This window comes from Corvus moneduloides, chromosome 9 (genome assembly GCF_009650955.1).
Source record: "Corvus moneduloides isolate bCorMon1 chromosome 9, bCorMon1.pri, whole genome shotgun sequence".
Taxonomy (NCBI): domain Eukaryota; kingdom Metazoa; phylum Chordata; class Aves; order Passeriformes; family Corvidae; genus Corvus; species Corvus moneduloides.
In genome coordinates, this window is record NC_045484.1 from 26,634,321 (window position 1) to 26,644,446 (window position 10,126).

General features: G+C 41.3%; 1 protein-coding gene across 5 annotated transcripts in view; it reads left to right on the forward strand.

The window, feature by feature from the left end:
* Positions 1 to 10,091, forward strand: part of OSBPL9 (oxysterol binding protein like 9) — a 57,313-nt gene extending 47,222 nt beyond the window's left edge. For all 5 annotated transcript variants that reach the window (XM_032118468.1, XM_032118469.1, XM_032118470.1 and 2 more), the window contains 15 exons: positions 895 to 988; positions 1,460 to 1,561; positions 2,007 to 2,166; positions 2,855 to 2,967; positions 3,229 to 3,347; positions 4,673 to 4,758; positions 4,997 to 5,171; positions 6,207 to 6,291; positions 6,575 to 6,685; positions 7,068 to 7,131; positions 7,246 to 7,386; positions 8,271 to 8,349; positions 8,718 to 8,809; positions 9,193 to 9,328; positions 9,424 to 10,091. In XM_032118468.1, coding sequence (XP_031974359.1) covers positions 895 to 988; positions 1,460 to 1,561; positions 2,007 to 2,166; positions 2,855 to 2,967; positions 3,229 to 3,347; positions 4,673 to 4,758; positions 4,997 to 5,171; positions 6,207 to 6,291; positions 6,575 to 6,685; positions 7,068 to 7,131; positions 7,246 to 7,386; positions 8,271 to 8,349; positions 8,718 to 8,809; positions 9,193 to 9,328; positions 9,424 to 9,498 — 1,632 coding nt within the window. In that variant the 3' untranslated portion in view covers positions 9,499 to 10,091. The remainder of the gene's footprint in view (positions 1 to 894; positions 989 to 1,459; positions 1,562 to 2,006; positions 2,167 to 2,854; positions 2,968 to 3,228; positions 3,348 to 4,672; positions 4,759 to 4,996; positions 5,172 to 6,206; positions 6,292 to 6,574; positions 6,686 to 7,067; positions 7,132 to 7,245; positions 7,387 to 8,270; positions 8,350 to 8,717; positions 8,810 to 9,192; positions 9,329 to 9,423) is intronic.
* The last annotated feature ends 35 nt before the right edge of the window (positions 10,092 to 10,126 follow it).

Below are 10,126 nucleotides of genomic sequence, written 5' to 3' on the forward strand. Positions count from 1 at the left end.
CTCTTCACTGATTTTTAGAGTCATACAGTGTCCTGAGTTGAAAGGGATCCAGAAGGATCATGTTGTTCCAATTCCTGCACAGGACAGCCCCAAAAATCACACTATGTGTCTACGAGCATTGTCCAAACATCCAAATGTAGGATAAAGTTCAGAATTTCAGGTAAACAGAAAAGGAGGCAAGAAAGAAATCTGCTGTTTGTAGGAAAATGGGAGGAAGGTTAAAATGAGCCTGTTTCCCTGAGTCTGAATGCAAATAGAAATTAATGGGCTCAAAGTAGAGGAAAACAGTTGTAGACACTTCCTTTAAATACTGCCCTAAAAAAAAGGGTAGGGATGAACATACTGACTGCATTTCTGAGCAAACTGAGCAAAGATTTTCTTAGTTCTGACTGATCAAGGGGTTTAAATTGCAAGATGTTTGGAAAAGGGTTTTATGCTCTAAGCATGCTGATGATTCTTGTTTTGATTTATGGGTTGATCTGCTGTGGTCTGGACAAATCAATTTTTGAAAAAAAAAAATTTTGAAAATACAGATTACCTATCCTAATTTTGGCCAGATAATTTGCATCTAACTTTCTGCTCTTTGCATGCAATATTAATTAATGGACATTGGAAGGCATACTAGAAGCTAGAGCCTGAAATAAGAATTCTTTATAGGACGCTTCAAATCTGCAGCAAATTCAGCTTAGTGTGCAGTCTGTGTAAAGAATTAAAATATTACCACTTTGAAAGTATTTCTCATGTCCTCAACTGTCAATTTGTGTTTTACTTCCTCTCTCAGGAATTCGCTCTCTTGCATTTGGGCATTTCTTGTGCTCACAATGTTCTTGCTATCTGTACTTTATTTTATTTTAATTGAGGAAAAAAAAAAGTGCTTTTCCTTCTCTTTCCTAGAGCACCATAAACCCTGTGGACGCCGTGTATCAGCCCAGTCCCTTGGAGCAATCGGGAATCAGCGTGATGCCTTCCCAAGCCGTCACACTTCCAGGTAGGCTGGGAAACAGCCACGAGCTGAGCAGTAACTGCAGTGCAGTGGAGAGGGGACAGGCTCTGTGTCACACAGGACAGGGGCACAGTGCATTCAGTGCTGCACACTCAGCTCAGAGGGGCTGAGGAAGGGCAGGAGCAGGAGGCACGGAGCATCCTCAACAATCTGCCCCTGGTTCTGGGGATAAGCTGATGTCTTTTACTTGCTCTCTGTTACTGGCTTGCATTTCTAGCACTCTCTTTAAAAATGAAACTATAATTTTCAGAAAAGGCAAATGCTTTCTAGCTAAACAACTGCATTTTTTTTTAAATGCCATCTTTGCTAAATAATAAGTGCTAGGTAAAAGTGATGGCTACACGTTTTTCTGTCTGAATGGTTTTTATAGAAAGTGGTTTAATTTTTGGAGGTGACGTTAAATAATGTGGAATCTTCTTTTGAATTTTGGGGTTAACATATCAAAATATCCCCTAGAACCTGCTCAGTTGTGCAAGTCAGAGCAGCGACCCTCCTCTTTGCCAGTGGGACCTGTAGTAGCATCGCTTGGAAATCAGACTCCTACGCCAAATAGTACAGGTACAGTTCTGGGTAACTCTTACTGAAATACAAGAAACCCTGTAATTAGTTAAGATAACAGTATATTGGCATACATCTTGCGTTAAATCAGCACCGATTTCAGTGTTTGGTTAAAATCAGTTATGCTGCTCTTTCTCCCCACCATGTGTACACAATATGTACGAGTGTTACCAGCTTCCCCTCATGTCTCCAGCATTGCAAACTTGCAGTAACTGGGGAAGAGATGTCCTTAAACTTTACTGGTGTTCTGTGCTCTTGATTTTCCTTGTGACCTTCCTTTTGTTATCTGTTAAACTCAGTGTGAACCTGCCTAATCATTGCTTTTAATTTTGTGAATTCCTCTTCTGAGTTCACATCAGTCTTTATTGATTTGAACAATTCTCACTGTAAGTAGATTTTGAAAGAATTTGTTTTTATTGAGTCTGTAATTTTTCATACACCACAGGGAGTGGGCAATCAGCACCTAGCAGCAGTCTCACCTCTCCAAGCCATGTCAACCTGTCTCCAAATACAGTCCCAGATTTTTCTTACTCCAGCAGTGAGGATGAGTTCTATGATGCTGATGAATTCTACCAGAGCAGTTCTTCCCCAAAGCGATGTATGGAGTAAGTAGCTGACAGTGTGCAGTGTGTGCTGAATGCAGTTTGTATCTACAAGAGCATGGCTTGTCTGCTTGCAGAAATTGGTTAAAAAAAGGTGGAGGAGGCAAAAAAGCCACTTTGTGTAACAGAGTGAGATTACCCCTGCCCTCAGCCACAGACAGCTGTCTGCGAGGGAGGCAGTTTCTTCCTCTGCTCCTTCCCATTCCATCAGGTATATGTTGACAAACTGTTAATATAAACCAAACTTTGGAAGCCCCCAGCTCAGAGCTATAATCTGAGACCATGGTGCATTTCATGTGCATTTGCTGCAGCCTTTGCTAAATGGCCAGTTCCCTCTCACATTTGCTAAAAGACATTTTTTGAAGTTGGTACCCTTTCCCCAAAATCTCTATCTACTCTTCTTTTTTTATTAATTGTAGAATTAATTTTAAGAGATACTACACATTTCAAAGAGAGATTAGTCAGCTGTTCTCAGCCTTCAGGTGTTACCTGAGGCTGCAGGCTGTCCCATTCCTTCAGCGACAATCCGTTCTAAGCTTTCTGTGAATTAGCATGCACCACGTATATTAATGTCTGTCACTACACATATATTGATGTCTATCACTTAATTCCTTGTCTGTGAATATCAAATGACAATAATTTGGTCTGAATTACTTCATTTGAACTGTGAGAATTTGTTACTCTTCTTTAGTTCTTCAGGGTCTGCTGCAGTCCTGACTCGGAGCAGCACAGGGAGCAGCCTGAAGCGTCCGGATACCACGGAGTCCCTCAATTCTTCCATGTCTAATGGCACAAATGATGCTGGTAAGTGGCCTGTGTGAATTTTCAGTAAGGAGTTATTGATTGTTGATCTGTGTATAAGCTGGGTCAGTACATGCAGGGTTTTGTATATATATATATGACAAGGTACATATGGGAAGTGGTTTATCTACTGTTTCTTTACTAATGGAAGATTGCTGGACTGTAGGATTTAAACCCTGTATTTTTTGATAGTTACATACATGCTAATTAAATACAGTCTGTTCTTGAAGGCTTAGAGGAAAACAAAAGCCATTGGTCTTTCAGATCTCTTCGATCCTCCCGACGATCGAGAAGATGATGGGGAAGGAGAATCAGTAGAGGAGCATAAAAGTGTTATCATGCATCTCTTGTCACAAGTGAGATTAGGCATGGATCTAACCAAGGTAAGCTTGCTGGTGTTCATGGGGATGGGAGGGGGAGTAGACCCAGAATTCTGTGTGAAAGAAAGGTTATGTAATAATTTAACTGCATATTTGTTTGAAGAGCTGGTTAAGCTATAATCTCTTTAGCATGGTATTTTTGAATTGGGGTTCTTACTGGAAGGGGAAAAGTAGCTGCAGAATAAGTATATCCAGAAGCTAAAATCTGTTTGGGAAAATAGTTTGCTATGGAAACTAGCTGTTTGTTCTCTTTGCACCTAATTCTTGGAGTGCTTGTGAGGCTGGCATAAGGGGAATGCTGAAGTGTTACTCCTGTCTTTAGCTTCCTAAAACAAAGATCTACAAGATCCCAGGGTGTGGTGACATTCAATAAAACATAAAATAAAAGGGGGAAGTAATCATATAGTGAAAAGCACTGCTTAGTTGGGATCTTAATGAGTGGATAAGTTGCCCCTATGTTTTGAAATGCTACACTTAGGTCTGGCAAGGAAAGGGTTGGATTCTTCCATAAATGAGATTCCTGCTGGTGTCTGTCTGAGGCTGAATGAACAGCATTCTGAAGGTGCTGGACTTTCCAGGCAAACTGGTTAAATTTAAGCAAGTAATTCCAGAATGAAAAAGAGCAGGAGAGATCAATCCTATCCTTAAGTTTCCTTAAGTGGATGAATTGAACTGTCCAGCCTGGAATGAACAGTAGATAATAAACAGATAACACTTCTCTGGGGAAACAGCCAGCAGCTCACAAGCAAACTGCTCAGGGTTTCTGGCAGTTCTGAATAGGAATTGATCCAAACTGTGTGTGCTCTGGTAATTCCTGGAATAGCTGAAAATTACTGATCTCAAGTTAGGCTGCCAGGAAGCATCATGAGCATGTACCTTGTCAGCAACAGTAATTGACAGTGGATCCCACTGAGCAGATCCACAAGAATGGACCTTTGGGAGGTAGGGAAGAGCTTAACCTTCATCTTGATAGAGACACATAACAGGATGGGACTGCAAGTGAGTGTTTGACTGGAACTGAAAATTGACAGTGTTCACAGCGATGAAACTAAATCATCAGTGATACTGTAATTGAGAGCAGCTTTTGGTGTGCTCTGAGTGGGACTAGAACCCATGTCGGATGAGACTGTTCCTCTTGAACCTTGGGGTTTGTAGAAGATGCCAGCTGACCTGCATATGTCAGAACTCATTGGTGAGCTTGAGCTCACAATCAGCTTAGAGCACACGATGCTGTGGGGGCTCTGTTTGCTATTTACAGTGAGTACAGTTGGCTTTTGTACAGGATATTCAACTACCTTTACCTAGATGAGTTGTTTTTCTTCACTCAGGTTGTTCTTCCAACGTTTATCCTGGAAAGAAGGTCGCTGTTGGAAATGTATGCTGACTTCTTTGCACATCCGGACTTGTTTGTCAGGTATTTGACTTTGGACCAAGAGCATTCACTGATTCTCATACTGGTAATGGCCCTCATGGGCTGCCAGAATTTGGTAGTTTTGAAGAATATTGCCTGGATTTTGATTTAAACTTCAAAACCAGTCAAATCAGTCAAACTTCTAGTTGTAAAACAATCAAGCACCCATAAAACTTTCCCGTATCCAAAGTACCTGCTTATATTTCACTTAGCCTGTCCTTTTTTTCCTCTCTCTCTGTAGCATTAGTGACCAGAAGGATCCCAAGGAGAGGATGGTTCAGGTGGTTAAATGGTACCTCTCAGCTTTCCACGCAGGAAGGAAAGGGTCAGTTGCTAAAAAGCCTTACAATCCCATTCTGGGGGAGATCTTCCGATGCCATTGGGTGTTGCCTGGCACTGAAGGTGAAGATGACATGGTGAGTTTCTTGTGGTGTGGATTTTGGGGCACACAGTGCAGAGATGCAGCGCAAAGCTTTGTTAAGTCACTGACTGAAATGGATTATGCTGTGCTTAAGTAGCAAATCAACAAATTGTAGTGATTTCTTGAACTTTCCCCCTTCCTTCCTTGTTTTCTTTGGACGAAATACAAAATAATCTTGCATAACAAAATTTATTGTTTTTTAAAGAACTACTTGACATGCTGAAAATGTCCTTTTTTCCTGAACTGTTTTGTAGCACTGATTACTAACTCCTTTCTTTCCAAAGTTCTGATTATTTTGTTTTTTATTTCTTAAATCAGTACAGCCTAGTGGGTTTTTTGGTTTTTTTTTTTTTTCTTTTTTGGCACCTCATTTAGGCTTCTTGCCTTGGGAAATTGCAAATGATGATGTGGGAAGTGCTGTTGTAGCTTCATGTAGCCTCAGTGTAATACCTCTAAGTAAATGTGATTATTTAGGTACAAACCATGTGATTTTCCCATTTCATTTGCTTGCCACCAATTTGTTTGCTCAAATCTTGTTTCTGAGGTGAATGGTTTCACTGCAATTTGCTGGCATAAAGGCAGTGTTGTATTTGGGCTTCCATTGCTTCTAACCATGAATTAATTACACTTTGTGTTCTTTGCCACAGGAAATGAATATTAGTTTATGATTTTGTGGTACATGAAATCTGATCATTATTAATACGCTGATCAGACTTTTTCACAAGCAAAAAACAAAAACTATGTCTGCCACTTAAATATTATTTTGTAATTGGGTTTATACATGAGTCTTTCAGTTTAAGTGTTTTATTTGGGGACAATTAAACCAAACGCATTTATACTTAAAAATAAGAGAGTAGAAACTCTATCCTTTAGAAAGCGTCATAGTTCCAGGACTAAGGAGTTATTCCCCATCAGCAAACAGGCAAATCCATTAAAATCACTGCAATACATTTTTAGAAGCCTTTAAAGATGGAAGCATCCAGTGTTTGCAGGCACTGTGAGTGATGGAATCCTCTCCCCTGTCACACAGGAGCCAGTCTCAGAAGGACCACTCCCCTGGGTCAGTAAAAGCAACGTCACCTTTGTGGCAGAGCAGGTCTCTCACCATCCTCCAAGTAAGTCCTGACAGTGCCTTTGCCAGCAGAGGTGGCAGCTGGAGAGGGGGGACAGTATAATCAGCTCTTGGCTTAAACCTTGGATTTCCACTTTCTCTTCAGATTTAAAAGCTGAATATTTATGAAAGCTGAAAAATTAGGAACTGCTTTTGTGAGAAACTAATTGCAAACTCTGTTGCCACTTAAGTGTGAGGCACCTGGGGATATTTTGCAATGAATGAACTTGGAAACAATGGTATCAATGTCTTGTGCTGCTGTTGTTAATACCTACCTCTTTCTTCAGTTTCAGCATTTTATGCAGAGTGTTTTAGCAAGAGGATACAGTTCAATGCTCACATATGGACCAAGTCCAAATTCCTAGGAATGTCTATTGGGGTCCATAACATAGGGCAAGGTATGTGTGTATAAATTGAACAGCAGAAGAGAGAAATTAAGTTCTGCAACTAGGATTTTTCATAGAATAATTTACATAAAGTCATTGTATTAAATAGAAGTAAAATGGTTGAATTTTTGTTACTGGAGTTGATGTATCTGGGAATCAGAGATTCCTTCCACACACTCTGTGTGCTGAAAGCAGTTCTAGCCCAGTTTTTCCCAAAAGTACAGCCATCCCTGCCTCCTCCAGAAGCTGGGCATTCTCAGCATCCACGAAAAATAAAGCTCTTCACATTTCCTTTTCATGGCACCTTTTTTTAATGACATATTTCATGAGACCATTATTAAAAGTTTTGTAGAAGCTTTGCTTAATGTTTTTTAAATCTAATTTTCTTTTACAGGGTGTGTTACATGCCTAGATCATGATGAACACTATATTTTGACTTTTCCTAATGGCTATGGAAGGCAAGTAAATGCTCTAATTGGTATTTTCATTTTTAATGCCTTGTAATGTTTCATGCTTAGTATTTATTGGTCAAGAGCTTATAAATGTATGCATTTATACATTTCTAATTGCAGGTCTATTCTCACTGTGCCATGGATAGAGCTTGGTGGGGAGTGCAGCATTAGTTGCTCAAAGACAGGTTACAATGCTTCCATTGTCTTCCACACAAAACCATTTTATGGAGGAAAGAAGCACAGAATTACAGCTGAAATTTTGTAAGCAGCTTTCTTCATCTCACTTCTTCCTTCCTTAAATGCCAACAGTTTTAACAAGACAATCAAGAGTGTAAAATACTGAAACAGCAACACCCAAAAGAGCTTACCTCATGATTACCTGTCATGGGATGCCATTTAAAGCCAAATTTGTGAGAGGAAGCTGCACAGGCCTGTGTCCTACTTTATCCTGCTTGAACACATCCTCAGCTGAGTCCCAAAGGGAACTTTGCTCTCCTGAATTATCAAAAGTGTCTCCATCATTGCCTCTCCTAAAAATACAAAGGCCTTGGGATACTGTTCAGGGTGTGTCAGTTAAAGCTCTGCTGCAACCTTTACTTATTTTTATCTGGGCTTTGGTGGATTTTGGTTAAACCCTGTGCACATGCCCAGCACAGAGAATTCAGTTGAGATTCCCATCTCATTTGGAGATGTGCTGTGATGTCAGCAAATGGATGCTGACAAAATGAGGTTTAACTTGTTTTTAAATTGTGGCTTGACATTGACAGATGCCATTTAAAAACTGGTGTCTTGTGTTTCCCAGTAGTCTGGGAAAGAATTGGATTGTGAAACATTTTTAAGCTTAAACTCACCACCCTAAATCTGTGTGGAAGGCCTGTAACTACTTTCCTAAATTCTAAATGCAGATCCAGCCCTCAGGCAGGGTCTGTCTCACCCTGATCAGCTCTTCCTGTTAAGGTTTATGTAACTCATTCATGCCAAACTGCTCCCTTGTAAACAGAACCCTCCTCTCTTCTGTAATGGGCATGGACACTTTGAGGGCTGATACAAACCAGACTGTGCAGCAACTAGGATGAAGTTTTGATCCTTTAGGATTTTTCAGTTGCTGTAATACAGCTGAGAAATGACTGTTTGCTTCTCTTTAGTTCTCCAAATGACAAGAAACCCTTCTGCTCCATTGAAGGAGAATGGAATGGGGTCATGTATGCAAAGTACTCCACAGGGGTAACACAGCTTTCTTTCTTTTTTCTCTTTTCATCAGAAATAGAAGATTGTACTTAAAAAGGGGGTTTGGGGTGGTTTTGTGGGTTTGGTTTTTTCTTTTAAACAAACATTAATAGTTGGAACCTCCTATGAGGCTGCCCAAAAGAATGCTGGGCAGTCTCCAAATGAACTGGGGATAAAAGTCCTGAAGTTACTTTGTTTATTTATTCTTAAGGAAGCTTGATTTTTATACAAGAACACAGAATCTAAAGAATTACTATTTTTCATGTATTTCCTGCTAACCAGTGTACTAGAGTGTGAGGGTGTATAAATTTAAGGTCTAGCTGAAGAACTGAATAGGTTTATTTTTTTTCCATCTCCCACTCCAGGAGAATGCTGTCTTTATAGATACCAAGAAAATGCCTACAATTAAGAAGAAGGTAAGGAAATTGGAGGACCAAGACGACTTTGAGTCTCGCTGGTAAGAACTTCAGTTAACTGGGAGCATTAAGATTTTGTTTTAGTTAGACTCCAGTTTGCAGTACAGGGACCAAGGGTGCACTGATCCAGGCACTGCATGCTCTGCTCTCCCTGAGCCCAGGTACAGGCAGGCTGGGGATTTAAGAAGGAAGAGGAGACCTGGAGTTCTCAGTCACATCCTAATTGGGATCAAATGTTCAGGGAGGGCTGGAGAGCTCCACCACAGCCTCCTCCCTCCTGCCATGACAGCACAGTTGTGGTTCAAATATCCTGGGGACTTTTCTGCCCTTTCTCTAACATGAGATCTACCTTTAGTCACTGCTATGTCTCTAACTTGTAGCACTCTGCTCCCATAAAAGTCTCCATTGCCCTTTCTCTTTCAAGCTTGTGGAAGGATGTAACCTACAACCTGAAGATCAGAGACATCGACGCAGCCACGGCTGCAAAGCACGCGCTTGAGGAGCGCCAGAGAGCCGAGGCCAGGGCCAGGAAGGAGAACGAGACCCCGTGGGAAACAAGGGTGAGCTTTATTCCAACAGGGCAAATTTCAGCCTGCAGCCTTTGTGCCTTTCTGGCTGAGTCAGAAAAAACTTAGAGCTGCCTGTTCCTTTGCAGTTATTCCATGAGGATGGGGAGTGCTGGGTGTACGATGAGCCGCTGCTGAAGCGCCTCGCTGCCAGCAAGCACTGAGGGGTCCTGAGGCCAGCGAGCGCTGGAGCCTGAGCAGAGCTGCCAGCGGAGCCCAGGCAGCCCCCAGCGCTCACCGACGTCCACGGCGCAGCCCCACCCCTCCAGCTGCAGTGGTTCCTATCTCAGGGATACTGGACTTACTGAGACAGACAAGCAAGTCACGAGAGGCTGAGCAGCTCGGGGCAGGGACTGGCTCTGGTGGCAGTGCCCAGGCCCTGCTCCTGCTGCCTCTGGCACAGGGAGAGGCTGGGCTCTGGAGCACAGACACTGGATAACCACTGTGAAGGCCACGGAGGTGGGAGCAGTTGCATAATATTCCTGGGTCCTACATATTTAGAAAGCAAGAAACAAAATGCAAGATGTCATTTAAATCTCGCTGATGTCTGCAGTGTGTAAATATGAGGATTCCTCTGATGGGACAATTTGTTAGAAAAAGCTACATAAATGTTATCTTCCACCTGTATGATAATCAAATCTTTTGGCATTTCAGTGTCTTGCCCAAAATAACTTTGTTATTTTGAGATTGAAATGTAACCATAGATAATTCTACCCAGTGCATCTTAAAGCTTCATAAAATAGATTTTTCAAACTTCTCTTATGGACTTTTTATTTATTTCATAATAAACCT